Source organism: Salvelinus namaycush, chromosome 29 (genome assembly GCF_016432855.1).
Source record: "Salvelinus namaycush isolate Seneca chromosome 29, SaNama_1.0, whole genome shotgun sequence".
Taxonomy (NCBI): Eukaryota; Metazoa; Chordata; class Actinopteri; order Salmoniformes; family Salmonidae; genus Salvelinus; species Salvelinus namaycush.
Window position 1 is genome coordinate 10,052,075 of NC_052335.1, and position 15,357 is coordinate 10,067,431.

At 43.2% G+C, this 15,357-nt stretch overlaps 2 protein-coding genes across 3 annotated transcripts; both read left to right on the forward strand.

The window, feature by feature from the left end:
* Positions 1 to 5,921: 5,921 nt before the first annotated feature.
* On the forward strand, positions 5,922 to 8,251 carry actc2 (actin, alpha, cardiac muscle 2). 2 transcript variants are annotated; one of them, XM_038967989.1, is made up of 6 exons: positions 5,922 to 6,056; positions 6,311 to 6,635; positions 6,816 to 6,977; positions 7,102 to 7,293; positions 7,522 to 7,703; positions 7,886 to 8,251. In XM_038967989.1, exons 1-6 carry the CDS (start codon positions 5,928 to 5,930, stop codon positions 8,027 to 8,029), a joined length of 1,134 nt encoding a protein of 377 aa, XP_038823917.1. In that variant the 5' UTR covers positions 5,922 to 5,927; the 3' UTR covers positions 8,030 to 8,251. The 2 variants fall into 2 exon arrangements, with proteins under 2 accessions (XP_038823917.1, XP_038823918.1); XM_038967990.1 differs by having other exon boundaries at positions 6,440 to 6,635.
* Positions 8,252 to 9,433: 1,182 nt separating this feature from the next.
* Positions 9,434 to 10,802, forward strand: LOC120023907 (gap junction delta-2 protein-like). The gene is made up of 2 exons (XM_038968007.1): positions 9,434 to 9,504; positions 9,947 to 10,802. The coding sequence occupies exons 1-2, from the start codon at positions 9,434 to 9,436 to the stop codon at positions 10,800 to 10,802; spliced, it is 927 nt and encodes a 308-aa protein (XP_038823935.1).
* The last annotated feature ends 4,555 nt before the right edge of the window (positions 10,803 to 15,357 follow it).

Genomic DNA, 15,357 nt, shown 5'->3' on the forward strand with positions numbered 1-15,357 from the left:
AGACCGTCCTCCCCAATTAAGGTGCCACCGGCCGCCTGTGATGCGGACGCTCTTCTCTGGTATGACCCCTCCTCCCCGCCAACGTAGAGATAAGATTATAGATCTGGCACCGTCATGCCATTCTATACTGCTCCCTGACATGCCTGGCTCAGGGCCAGAGAGGACTTTATACTGAGAATACATAGGAATAAGAGGGATATAGTAGCCTTTACACCGTTTCAACAAGCAGTCACCAACCAATCATGTTCGACTAGAGAAGGCAATAGTCCAACTAGGCATTTACACATATTTGTTATACAATTTTAAAGGTACACAATTTTATAATTTGGAAATAATTTCACAATTCAAAAGGTCATTTGGTTGCTTTAAAAGCAAATGTTTTTATTCACTGTGGAATACACCTGTTGTGTCCCTTGAGTCCAAATTCAGGGCTTTGAAGATAGACAAAATTCTGCAATGCATGACTTCAATTCTCTCCATTCACTAAACATCTCACTAAAAAAGGAAACAAACATGGTTGGTTACTTTGCGTATCCTGTTATGGGACTAAATGCTTTCACCCTGAACAATAACAAACTCCGGCTAAAATGCCCCATAAATATTACATTTTGGTGCAGGCGAAAAGAGAATATCAATTATTCATATCTATGTGCTTATTTTACGCATCTTTGGCTATTGTGGGACCTCTCTGAACCTAACAACCCAACAAGCCCACGTTCACAGCCAGAACAGTTTGATGAAATCCTCAGACTTGCTGTATGGATTTAGAATACTGCAGGATGCAAAGAACTCTGAGGAAAACCGTAGGATCAAACTGTATCTAAATCAGGTAGCTGAATGTAACGGAATCTGCTTAGAAGTGCAACCTACGCTTCTTGTATCGACCAAAAAGCTACATTCTCAATGGCAGACAGGTCACAAGTAGAGAAACGACTGTCTTTCTAACTTGTTTTCAACCAGCAAAGGATAAGCAGGCTATATTTCAGCAGCAGACATTCGGAAACTCATGCAGTGCTGATTAAGCATCTAAGCTAAAGCCAAAACATTCTATAGGGGAGGTGATGTGATTATATAGTAGCCTGATCCCAGATCTGTTGATTCTGTTTGCCATAACAACGACCATGGGAGTTGGCTATACAGCACAAACAGATCTGGGACCAGGCTAGTGAGATATGTCCTCCAAAGCTAAGCAGAACATGGACAGTAAGACTGCATGGTAAGATTGCCAAAAGCAACATTGAAACGTTGGGTAACTGAACACAGATAGTGAAGGTCTAAAGTTTCCTAAACGCCAGCTCGGTTTACTCAACCCAGGCGTTGGGTGGAATTAAATTGACATTGATGGAATCCTTAATGATGGCGGAAGATCAATCTCAGCTGTTTAATATGCGCGGAGACGACAGCAGAAGGCTTGAAGGAGAGGTTAGAAGCCAAGGGATGAGATCAATCGTTCCTCTTCCTCCCTAAGGATTCCCAAAGGATTGAACCCCCCCCCCAAAAAAAAAACATGACGATACAGTTAAAAGTATTCTTTATTAGCAACGCACTGACGTTTTTCAGGATGTGCGTATGACCACACACTTTTCTATAACTGTATCGCTCTAAATAAAAATACCCTTCAAATTGTATTAACAGTAATGCTAGCTGTGTTTTGGTTCTTTACACCTGAAATACAGTATCAGCAGAATGCTTCTGATTGGTGAGTATAAATAAATGTCCAAATGAAGCTTCAGTGAAAGGCCAATGGGATGTTGGAGGGTCAAAGAAAGGAGGGGACTGACGGACAAGACCGCAGACAGGAGGGAATGATAAGAAGCAGCAACATACCGTTAGTAGAGAATATTCATGCTGCATATAGGTCATGTTTGTTGAGTATTACGATTAACAGTATTTACAGTACGTCTAAACAAACATAAATATTGGTCAGTTCACCATTCCAACACTAAACAAATCTAGATACCATCTGTCATAGCAGCAGCACAAAACGTATTCAAAATGTGTTTATATATATATATATAATACATTATAAGAGTCGTGGGTGGTGAGGTCAAGACAAACAAACGCTTACCCACTGTTCAGGTATAGGCTTAGCTAATATATGACTTTTTAGGCAACAAAGGAACAACTACACTTGTGCATAATTAACGCTTTATGAATATGGATATGCCTAAGTTAATACCGAAGGTTAATACATTCATTTATGCAGATCCCCTACAGAATGCAAAGCAGCGCAGGATATGAGGCGTGCTTCCAGAACTACTTTTTTCAAGTGTATTCTAACACGACTAATATGCCGATGTCATATTGTTCACAAAACGTGGGTTTCAAACTGTAGTTTACACTTGCAGACTATGGTGTCTACTGTTGAATCCTGCTCAACATGTATAATAAACCAAGAACCCAGTAATCAAAGTAAAGAACCCAGTAATCAAAGTAAAGAACCCAGTAATCAAAGTAAAGATTTAGAACAAATTGATGTGTGGAAATGATACAATACACAGTTGAATTGGAGCCGGAGAAGTTACAGATATATGAGAAAATGTACATAGCATTAAGAGATTAAAACCAAGCGTACAGTATGAAAGATTCAAAAAGTTAGCACATAGGAAAGGATTAAGAAACATAAAACATGAAAGCCTTACTTCATAGAGTAATAGGCTCATTCGGAATGATATCTTATTTTAAAGAAATTAAGTTTAATGCTGATTCGGTTTAAGAAGTTCACCCAAGAGAATTATAAGAAATTACTAGAACCACTAGGGACGTACAGTAGATTACTGTAAATTAGTAGCCTCTGCATGCCCATACTTATAATTCCATCAGTACAATGAAAGCTATGAGCTTGAAATGTACTGTAACTTTTAAGTTTTTCAACTTGTGCACTAAAGATTTTGCCTTTCAAAATCAATTTTAGAAATGGACACTTCACAGGCTAGTTGTTTTGCAACCAAAATACAGTGAAACAAGCTAATCACAAATCTGACTTTTTGTCATGTTAAGCATCGCAAAGTTATAAACATCCCAGTTATTTCTAACCTCGACCCCCCTCTTCCCAACCCCCAACCATTTGCCCCAGGCCAGAAGACCTGAGCCAGCTGACAGATGCTCAGACAGAGAATGCGGGTGGGATTATGGGTAAAGCAGAAGTGGTTGTCTGTTACATCATCTAGTCACATGACTTCCCCCAGTGTCAGAGGATAGGAAGAGGTCAATCTTGCTGCGATAGCCACGGTACCAAAAACCCATTTACACCTACAAAAAAAGACATATACGTCCAGGGAATCAGGATAGACATACACGGCACAAATGCATAACTCGATGCTGCAGTGATGTGTTTCTTATAGTGAAATAACACTGTAAGAGTGAGAATGTAACGTGTGAGGAAGGGAGAGTCTTGTGCCAGCCAGACTATAATCCCTAGTGATCATGGCCTTGCTCTAACTATTCCATTCTGGGCATTGGACAGCTGATTTCACCATAGGAAGTCACAGCACTGATCATTTTAAAGTTAATAACCTCTCCGTCAGCATCGTTTGCATATCTGGTGTGTGAGTGTGTTTGTATTGTATGTAGGACAGAGGTAGTAGGGTGAAGTTGCCCCTAGATGCTGAGGCTGGGTCAGTTTTGCATTTCCCCACTAAATGGAGAAGGTTGGGAATGGGGGACAGAAAGCTGATCCTAGATCTGTAAGCCTTCCTAGGGGGAACTTCACCCCCAGAGCTATATATGTATATGTTAAGGTGGGTTGAATGACTAGGGAACTGATCAGAGTTCCGGTGATTACTTGGAGAGAAGTGAAGCTTTCCTGCCCACTCAAACACCCAACACTAAAGTACCCCATGGCTAAATATTCAAATGTATATATAAGACTCATCCCAAGGTAACATAAAGATGGCAAATGATGTGCCTCAACTGTTGGAGGAATGGGGAGTGAGTGCAATTATGACTTATGAAATGTGTCTCATTAATCATTTCCTATCTATTTCAATTGAATGTCACAAGCAGATCATAAATTGTCCGCTTTCAGGTCTTACTAATTTCATATTCCTTTATATATGGCTGTATGCATATCGATAAAAGCCAATGAATTTCATCCATCTCTAAGGTCTCTCTGGGACATTCAATGGCTCATATTGAATCATATTGAACTCATTCCTATTATGGAAATGACATGTGTGAACGTCAGTGCAGGCTGCTGAGGGGAGGACGGCTCCTAATAATGGATGGAATGGAGTAAATGGAATGGCATCAAGCACATGGTTTTCATGTGCTTCATCCAGGCTGTATCACAACCACCAGTGATTGGGAGTCCCATAAGGCGGCGCACAATTGGCCCAGCGTCGTCCATGTCTGGCCGGTGTAGGCCGTCATTTTAAATAAGAATTTGTTCTTAACTCACTTGCCTAGTTAAATAAAGGTTACATTTTAAAAAATGTACTAAATAAAAATGAATCTGTTTGATAGCATTCCATTCCATTCACTCCATTCCAGCCATTATACTCCATTCCAACCATTATTAGGAGCTGTTCTCCCCTCAGCAGCCTCCACTGGTGAACATATGTCCTACATGAAGAGGAATCACTAACTCATAGGCTAAACTGGATGGATGACGCAAGCCCTAACCGTGCTTTCCTTATCACACCTATGAGTCACAGACAGTGACACATACAAACACACACACACACACACACACACACACACACACACACACACACACACACACACACACACACACACACACACACACACACACACACACACACACTAGTAGGGATGGAGTCATATACTGAACATTAAAGTCATAACATTAAAGTCATCATTCATAATAAAAAGCATTGCTAAGAGCTAAAATAAGATGGGTTGATTCACATATATTTTTTAACCCTCACATAACCCATCCCTGAAAATATAGGCCTAAACCTAAATCCATGGCATGGTCAATTCTATAAGAGGGAACAACGCGTGTGCTAATGAAACCTAAGGCCATCAAATAACATTATTCTTTGTGTCTACTCACTTTGACGCGTTAGAAATAGAGGGAATACCTCCACACCTCGTCACACAGCTGTGTCTGTCCGCGCGGGTTCCCTTCCATACATGGGGCTTCAGGAGTCAGCGAGCCTCTGCTCTGTTCTTCCCGCCCTTCCGTTCATTGCCACTCCGCTCTCAATGGCGCAGGGGCTGGCTACCAAATAAGGAGAAAGGGGTCGCCGGGCGTAGTGGCACTTGTAGAGTATAAATTGGTGTCTGCCCTCACAAGTCTACCGCTGCTCATTCAGAGGACAGGCTACTTGGTGAGTACCTGACAACTTGTCACTCTACTACGGTAAACTTGTAGCCTAGGCCTAGGTTGGAGCCACTTCAAAGATGTTGAATTGGACTTCTCTAGTTTGCAACCGGACAACTGGATTTATTAATGGGCTTTCATTTAAAATTTGACAGGTTGAATTTTCAAGACACTTCTTTTTGTTGTTGTTGGATATTGATCAAATAAATAGCTGTTGTAGCCTAAATGTTGCACATATTTTTTATTTTTGTTAGTCCGTTTTCCATCAGATTCAGACCTACAAGCGAAATGGATTATTCATCATATTTAATAATAACCTACAGATCATTATTATTATTAGATTAATAATACATTAATTTACATTGTTCTGCCCAGTCTAGGGTTTTAAAAGAAATTTAAATAAATAATGACCTAAAACAAGTTTGTTAGACTTGTATGGCCCTTATACTGTAGGAGACTGTAGGCCTATACTGATTTTCCCTTACGAAAAATGTATCAACCCCTACAAAAATGTCAATTTCCTGTTGATGCAGGATTATTTTCCTGCTGTAGCAAACTGGCTAAAATTAAGATCCTACATCTGTAGGCCTATACTTAGCCGTAATGTACGTTTTGTCAAAACAGAAACCCAGCTGACATCATGTGTGACGACGATGAGACTACTGCCCTTGTGTGCGACAATGGCTCTGGTCTGGTGAAGGCTGGCTTTGCCGGAGATGATGCACCTCGCGCTGTGTTCCCCTCCATCGTTGGTCGCCCCCGTCATCAGGTAAGGTCCACAGCATGAAAGCAATGAAACATTCATGAGGATGCAACCTTCAAACTGGGTGTTTCCCAGACTTAATTGTCCATACATTATGCATTACCCTTGATAATCTGCTTACAATTGTATTTTACCTTACCATTAGACCATTTAATTGTGAATGAATGTCCTATGCTATAGTAGCTTACATTTATTTGTCCCTCTGTTTGACTTTGGGGAATTGTGTTTTGACTAAGTTTGTTTCCTTCCTTCCTCTACAGGGTGTGATGGTGGGTATGGGTCAGAAGGACTCTTATGTAGGAGACGAGGCCCAGAGCAAGAGAGGTATCCTGACCCTCAAGTACCCCATCGAGCATGGCATCATCACCAACTGGGACGACATGGAGAAGATCTGGCACCATACCTTCTACAACGAGCTGCGCGTGGCCCCCGAGGAGCACCCCACCCTGCTCACTGAGGCCCCCCTTAACCCCAAGGCCAACAGGGAGAAGATGACCCAGATCATGTTCGAGACCTTCAACGTGCCCGCCATGTACGTGGCCATCCAGGCCGTGCTGTCCCTCTATGCCTCGGGTCGTACCACAGGTGAGAAACGGGCAGAGGAGAAATACTCTGTTCCATAACATGCAGATGCAGTTACATTTAAGAGGTGCAATACTGAGTCCCATGCAACCTTTCATTGTGAAACATAGATTACACCATTAAACATGAAGCTGTTCTATTCTATTTCCATGGTTTACATATTATTCTGCCTCATATAATAAGGTATTGTGCTGGACTCTGGTGATGGTGTGACCCACAATGTCCCCATCTATGAGGGTTATGCTCTGCCCCACGCCATCATGCGTCTGGATCTGGCCGGTCGCGACCTCACTGACTACCTGATGAAGATCCTGACTGAGCGTGGCTACTCCTTCGTTACCACCGGTGAGTCCGTAACTCCGGGGCATATATGATAGGAGGATATGGTGTGTTTGATATTGAATGGTAGTCCATTGTTATTCACCATTTTGACCAAACTGCTACAACTTTGAATCTTCTATTGTAACAGCCGAGCGTGAGATCGTGCGTGACATCAAGGAGAAGCTGTGCTACGTGGCCCTGGACTTTGAGAATGAGATGGCTACCGCTGCCTCCTCCTCCTCTCTGGAGAAGAGCTATGAGCTGCCCGACGGTCAGGTCATCACGATCGGCAACGAGCGTTTCCGCTGCCCCGAGACCCTCTTCCAGCCTTCTTTCATCGGTAGGTATCTTAGAAGTGTTGTGTAACTCATTGACCATCAACACATTTTGACTTCTTTAAAAGACAAGAAAAGGCCCCTTTTTCACATAGCCTTTACAACAGCTACATGACACCAACTACTGCCAAACATATGTTTTTAATAAAGTGGTGAGGGAGTTGTCCATTTCAGCACCAGTTAGACCTAATCCAGAGCATTCGCTTACAACATGTTCTCTTCTATCTCACCAGGCATGGAGTCTGCTGGTATCCATGAGACTACCTACAACAGCATCATGAAATGTGACATTGACATCCGTAAGGACCTGTATGCCAACAATGTCCTGTCAGGAGGCACCACCATGTACCCTGGTATTGCTGACCGTATGCAGAAGGAGATCACCGCCCTGGCCCCCAGCACTATGAAGATCAAGGTAAATATTCTTCTCAAGTCTCACCTGATTACTGAAGACCACAAACTGACCATCTAAGACCAACCTGACTACAATCTCACAGTGTTACTAATGACCAATCACGGTAACACAAATAATGAACTGTATGATGCATTATAATGCACTACATATTGAGAGGACTTTCCCTCTTCCCCCTCCTCTAGATCATCGCTCCCCCCGAGCGCAAGTACTCCGTCTGGATCGGCGGCTCCATCCTGGCTTCCCTGTCCACTTTCCAGCAGATGTGGATCAGCAAGCAGGAGTACGACGAGGCAGGCCCCTCCATCGTTCACAGGAAATGCTTTTAAGCGCCCCATTGACAAATTGCTCTCCCCTGCGACAGTCAGACGCCCACGGATGCAAAAACTCTGTACATTACCTCCGCCTATGGATATGTTGTTTATGATCGATATGGAAGTTACATATCCAGGCAGGCCCCTGTTTTATGTTTTGTCGATGATGTACAGTTTGTTTACACCAAAGTGCAATTTATATTTGGTTATTTTACTGGTTCCTGAATGAATTTATATGATGTGGATATTGCTTTATAAATAAACAAGACCTAGGATCTTGTATACCATCTTCATCTCATCTCTCATCTGTTCACAACCTGATGGAGCATATTGGTTATTGTTGTTTCATAATTCAGGAGAAACATACCTGTTTACTCATAGGCTATCCATTGATAATACAGGCTAACTAATTCCTAGTAGGAAGATTAGTCACATAGGCCTACATGTTAAGTCCAGTCACACACAAAAAATAACTACTTGTGGCAGTCCACTAAGTAAGTTGTTGCTATCTTTAAACCCTCTGAGGCAACCCTTTAAAGCGTTACTCAACCTAGTAATCGCACAGCCACGTTTATCTAAGGAATTGTCCTGGTTTTCATACCAACAAATGCTTAGACAATGGATTGTTGTTTTGCCTAAAACAGACAAAATGAAAACATCTGTTTTTAGACAGACTATAGCCATCGGAAAAGGATATCATGTGTAGGATCTCTTGTCATGGTCAAGGGTCGATTAATGCTTAGCCCTGCAGGCATGTTTCAATCTGACTTCCCTCCCTCCAACATTGCAACAATAATCTACGGAATACAGACTGAAACAAAACAATTATCCCTCTTCCTACCCCCCCCCCCCCCCCCCCCTCTTTCGCTCTCTCTCTCCCTTCTCTCTCTCTTCCTCTGTTGCCACTATTCGTTCTGTCACTGTCATGTGGTTGTCTTACAGGCAACAGCCATCCCCCGTGATTTGAGCTTATAACCAATTATTTTTATTAAAGATGAATCTGCTGCAGTATACTTGGAGAATAATGAAACAAAAAAAACCTGGTGTCTCTGGCCTCTCTCCACCAACCTGTCTGCGCGTGACGCAAGGGTAGTCTACTTAAAGCAGGATTAGCGCCCGACCAACATTACACTCAACTGCCCTCCATTCAAGCACGGCGCGACCTGCCGTCCAGCGCGCGCCATCAAAAATAGGAGGGCTTTCTACTAATCAGCACTCAGACTCGCGCGAGCAAAAGTGCTTGGGTTGTCAAGTGATCTTTTAGCAGAGGCGCAGAAGGCAGAAGGCAGGAGCGCACGCAGCAGCGGCGCGTTACCAATGCATTCTCCAGATATTGGAGCATCCGGAGAGTAAAACAAGGGAAACAATAGATTCCACAAGAACGGTGCACGGTGTGCCATCATCTCCAAATGAATGACAATGGGGGAGTGGACAATATTAGAGCGTCTCTTGGAGGCAGCTGTCCAACAGCACTCTACTATGATCGGAAGGTAAGAGGGAACGTGAAGATAGCTTTGTAAAAGTCTTACCATGAGTGTGTGTTTGATGACCAAGTACGTTACTATAAGCGATTAAGCGTGAAGAACGGTACAAAAACGCAAAAAACAAGATTCATGACTATGCAAAAAATGTGAACCAATAGGGGATCATGGCATAAACATAACATTCACGAATAATGTTTTTGGAAACACTAAATTTGCACATTTTGTTACAAGAGAGCTGACGCTTGAAGTGAATAGTGCTGTAGCGCTTTTCTTTCAGAACTGACTAGTGGCTTTCAGCACTGGACAGCTCCCAAGCGCCCGTTTAGTGCACTAGAGCCAGTATTAGTTTGCCATCGCTAATTGTCTATCTGTTTGTTTTATGATTAAGCCGATCATCTCTGCACATCTTAACAGCAACACTTTGATTGTGCGCTTGTTTGTTTTGTAGGATCCTCCTAACAGTGGTGGTGATTTTCCGGATTCTAATCGTTGCGATCATTGGAGAGACCGTCTATGATGACGAGCAGTCCATGTTTGTGTGCAACACCCTGCAGCCCGGCTGTAACCAGGCTTGCTACGACAAGGCGTTCCCCATTTCCCACATCAGATATTGGGTGTTTCAGATTATTTTGGTGTGTACCCCTAGTCTCTGTTTCATCACCTACTCCGTGCACCAGTCTGCCAAGCAAAAGGAGCGCTTGGAGCGGGGGTACTCCACCGTGTTCCTCTCCTTGGACAAGCGCCAAGATTCCATCAAAAGAGACGACAGCAAAAAGATCAAAAACACTATTGTAAATGGAGTACTTCAGAACACGGAGAACTCCACGAAAGAAGCCGAGCCCGACTGCTTGGAGGTGAAGGACATCCCAAATTCGGCCATGAGAACTAGTGGAAAGTCTAAAATGAGGAGGCAGGAGGGCATCTCAAGATTTTACATCATCCAAGTGGTTTTCCGAAACGCTCTAGAGATAGGGTTCCTGGTGGGTCAATATTTCCTGTACGGATTCAATGTCCCCGCGGTATATGAGTGTGATCGATACCCCTGCATCAAAGATGTAGAATGCTACGTTTCAAGACCCACGGAGAAGACTGTGTTTCTGGTCTTCATGTTTGCGGTCAGTGGCGTCTGTGTGCTCCTGAACTTGGCTGAACTCAATCATCTTGGATGGAAGAAGATCAAAGTAGCTGTCAAAGGCGTGCAGGCCAGGAGGAAGTCCATCTACGAGATCCGTAACAAAGACATGCCTAGAATGAGCATGCCCAATTTCGGCCGCACTCAATCAAGTGACTCCGCCTATGTGTAGCGTATTGAGAAGGCCCAAGACAAGCCTCGTGGACACCGGTTGCGTCAAACTGTATGGGTTCTCGCGGAGGGCCATTCATTTCAATGGGAGGCAATCCGCACCACTGCGACTCATCTGCTGGACAAGGTTGTGGTGCGTAGCACTGCGTGCAGTGTGTCGCATGCGTTGGATCTTTCCAACTGGTGTATTGCTTTGCTGTGTGGTATCAGACACAGAAGTAGATAAACCACCGAAGAAGTTGCAAATATGTAGCGTATTTTTTTTTTTTTGCATGCGGCTTAAGTGCGAGAGCTGTGCATTTCAGCACCACTGACTGGAACAATTGTACAAAGAATTAAAATATATTTAACAAGAATGTGGTGTATATTTTATCACACCAACTTCGCTTGCGAAGTAGGTGGGGTAGATCGATTTTATTTGTCTTTTACTGACAACTAAAAAACAAACGGACCAAACGTTTGTCATATATTTATGAGAAGGCACTGATGCAACGTTTATAGATTATGGTTTAGCCTATATTTTGTAAAGTGCTTCTTAAAAGCATATAATGTATGTGTTGACATTCACTCTGTCGTTCACGTCAGCTGTTGAACATGGAGTAAATACTTGCACTATATATGAATAATGAGCCAAAATGTATCCAATTTGTGCTGTGATGGTGTTTTTACGACATTCCACCGGGTTTACACACCACATACCATTATAGCAATGAAACACACACATTATTTGGCAGTTTTAGGATCAAATGTACTCAAATGATATACATTCTTCCAGTATATTACTCATCTCACATCTTTGATGTCAGCACTATCGTTGTTATGGTTGCCTGAGCTTGCACCATTGACCTTAACCTATGTGATCACTCAATTGGGGGGGGGGGGGGGGGGGGGGGTGCTGCAAATGCTGACACCTGGGACTTTTAAATTCATTTTTTCTTTCTTTTATTTACACCCAAGCGCCCATTGCTTTCATTTGTGGGCAAATGGATTTTCTTGATTTAATGTCATCAAGTGCCATATATGTACATAAATATAAACATTATACATCTATAGAGTATTATCATAATCAAAAAAAGCAGAATTCTGTAAATTCCTCTTTTGGATGAAATGCTGTCACAATATTTGATTTGGATAGCTGTGGTTTGTATGGAAATGGTATGCTGCTGCTATATTATCCTCCCTGGTCTCATTTGGCAACATAGAAAAACAAACAACCTTTGCACATTCAAAAAGTATTGGTGAGCAATTAGTTGTAATATTCATATGTGTAAACATACTGAATTATAATTGGATGCATTTTACCGCCATATCATACTGTGCTATGATTGGTTAAGACCACCCAAATGGTTAGGTCATGGTCAGTTTGATCCTGGTTGGCGATACGTGAACACGCCAGTTATAGCTAGCTAATAAAGAGCTATGTTAAGAAATATCCTGTAGTACTGCATTTTATTATTTTGTACAAAGTGTGCAAAACAAGACATGGTGTCATAGACTAGAGCACAAATCTGAATTGGAATCAATCAGATGTAATAGGCAATAAATGTTTGCCCCTGGTGCTACCATTTTCCAAAGCAATCATCAATGTAAGATGAAAGGTGATCCTATCCACAAATAAAAATGTAATTCATGTATACAAGATTTGTGTAATGTGTGATGCTTTCAAATTGTACAGCAGATACACAGAAAGCACAGTAAATACCGTCAGCACAATTATGCCCTGTTTGCCCTTAGACCCTTGCAATCAATGCTTCAACAAGAAACTGATTTACTGTCTGCTCTGTATAATTCCAACAGACCCTTCAGATATGTACAGTAATACTGCAAGTGGTATAGAAACATGGGGAAATTATACACAGGTTATACCACAGGTTCAGATTGACATATTCAACTGCAGAGGCATACACCTGACAGGCTGACACAGACAAAGTCTGCACAACTCTCATTCTCTAACCTAACGTAACAGGCGTAGAAAGACGCCTAAGCGGAGTCCCTTCCGTTTTTCAAGGGAAATGGAAGTCAGATTTGAAAAAACATATTGTTTCCCTGAAAATGGGCAACGTCCGCTTTCTTCCAACGCAGCTAAAGTTGATCATTCTGTGACCACGTGGGTGACAGCTTCATCCTCTACCTAGACCCTCCCCCGCCCAGCCCCTGTCAGCCACATTTGCATCCGTTGCATCCACCTCATCCTCCTTGGCTGCTGTTGGTCATAGCGGTTGAGCGGTTCAGCTCTGTTGGAAGCTGAGAGGTCGCATCCCGCACTACCTCAAGGTCACTGAGAAAAGTGCTGAAAGCTGAAACCTATATCCCCAGAGAGTCAGAGTGTTCCCCAGCTGACCAGTCAGGATGCGGGATGCATGAGTGGGGGGGGGGGGGGGGGGATGGGGGGGGGGGGTTGGTGGACAGGTATGGCTGCCAAGATGACTCGACAACTCTGAAGAGCAAAAATCGAAGAGCCAAGGCACTGACAGATCAATTTCAAATTCAGCAGGGACTTTAGATGCTCCTCGAACTCTCCGACATGAAACAAGCTCCGCTCGGTTGGATCGGCTGGCTACTGGCGGCCTCACCTCTCTCTCTCTCTCTCTCTCTCTCTCTCTCTCTCTCTCTCTCTCTCTCTCTCCCTCTCTCCCTCTCTCCCTCTCTCCCTCTCTCCCTCTCTCCCTCCCTCTCTCTCTCTCTCTCTCTCTCTCTCTCTCTCTCTCTCCCTCTCTCCCTCTCTCCCTCTCTCCCTCTCTCCCTCTCTCCCTCTCTCCAGGTCCCCTTACCTTCACATCTTGTAATGTTACCTGATGGTTATTTTAACACTAAATATTGGTATGAATGCTTATTCTGTGTGTGTTTCCTCCGGAAAGTACAAAAACCGGCAGGAACCACTCAGAGCTCCTTCAGATAAAGCCACTCACCATAAATATTCATACTGAACTTGCTTACAGCACACATTAGTGATCAGTGGACTGTCTTTCATATAGGCCATCTATAATTGTAACAAATCACCATGCCCTTTTCTGAAAATAACACAGCTTTTCATCATCAAGACGTTTTTATCTAAAACACATTCAGAATTTTATCATGGTGTCCTTGCCGTCATACGTTACAATATGTTTCCAAATGGGTTATGATCATACACAGTCATCATTCATCTTGAGAGCTTCCAAGATTAGTCGGAGGAAATGATAGGCAGATTCGTTGTGTGTCTAATCTTGGAAGCTCTCAAGATGAGGGATGATTGGGTATGATCATACCACATTTGGAAACATATTGTAGCGTATTGACATCAATGCACACAGACAGGAGGCAGTCACGGAAAGAGATGACAGAGAGAAGCAGCTAGGCAGGCTGTCTGATGTTGAAGTGACTGGTCACATCTATAAAAGACTGTGTGTGTGTGTGTGTGTTTGTGTGCTCGCGCTTCACTTCTGTACCTCACTGTCTACTAGGGGCTATTCCTCTGATAGAGAGGAAACCATAAAGGAGAACAATAGCCTTCTTGATATTCATAATACTTGTGTAACAATATTTCCCGCACTGCAGAGAGCTGCATCAGTATACACTGAGTGTACAAAACATTAAGGACACCTGCTCTTTCCATGCCATAGACTGACCAGGTGAATCCAGGTTAAAGCTATTATGCTTTATTGATGTCACTTGTTAAATCCACTTCAATCAGTGTAGATGATTTTTAATCCTTGAGACAATTGAGACATGGATTGTGTATGTGTGCCATTCAGAGGGTAAATGAGCAAGACAAAAATTGTAAGTGCCTCTTTGAACGGGATATGGTAGTAGGTTCCAGGCACAACAGTTTGTGTCAAGAACTGCAATGCTGCTGGGTTTTTCATGCTCAACAGTTTCCCGTGTGTATAAAGGATGGTTCACTACCCAAAGGACATCCAGCCAACTTGACACAACCTTGGGAAGCATTGTCATCAACATTGGCCAGCATCCTTGTGGAATGCTTTCGACCCCTTGTAGAATCCATGCCCCAATGAATTGATGCTGTTCTGAGGGCAAAGGGGGGGTGCAACTCAATTTTAGGAGGGTTTTCATAATGTTTGGTATACTCAGTGTACGTTTAGAGTGCAATTCCTACCAGCTAGCGGTTGTCATTTTGCATTGGTTCTCTCATCTAGTGTGAATTTGCACACGCTTCTGAATTGGCAGGCCAATCTCAGACAACGCCTCAGTGCATATCTCTATGGACGCATCAAATGGGGTGATGACGGCCATGTAAGAGGGAAGGAAGGAGAGCAAGGTCCTGCTGGTGCTGCCAGGACCTGGAGCTCCCTGTGTGGGCAGGGTGCCCGCTGGAGTCATTACCACGGCCCTGGGCACGGTGCCTATGACATTAAAGCTTTATGACTGAGTCAGAGGGGCTCACGGAGTTAGAGTCCACACCTGGCGGAGCAACAAAGACATCAATGATAATGTCATCTAACTAAGGGAAAATCAAACACTGTCATTCAACACAAGTCTCTGTGTGTATGTGTGTGTGTGTGTGTGTGTGTGTGTGTGTGTGTGTGTGTGTGTGTGTGTGTGTGTGTGTGTGTGTG

Coding starts and splice junctions, on each gene's coding strand:
- actc2 (XM_038967989.1), top strand. CDS start 5,928: ATGTGTGACGACGATGAGACTACTGCCCTTGTGTGCGACAATGGCTCT. Junction 6,636..6,815: donor TGCCTCGGGTCGTACCACAG/GTGAGAAACGGG, acceptor TCATATAATAAG/GTATTGTGCTGGACTCTGGT. Junction 7,704..7,885: donor CCAGCACTATGAAGATCAAG/GTAAATATTCTT, acceptor CCCCTCCTCTAG/ATCATCGCTCCCCCCGAGCG.
- LOC120023907 (XM_038968007.1), top strand. CDS start 9,434: ATGGGGGAGTGGACAATATTAGAGCGTCTCTTGGAGGCAGCTGTCCAA. Junction 9,505..9,946: donor CACTCTACTATGATCGGAAG/GTAAGAGGGAAC, acceptor TTTGTTTTGTAG/GATCCTCCTAACAGTGGTGG.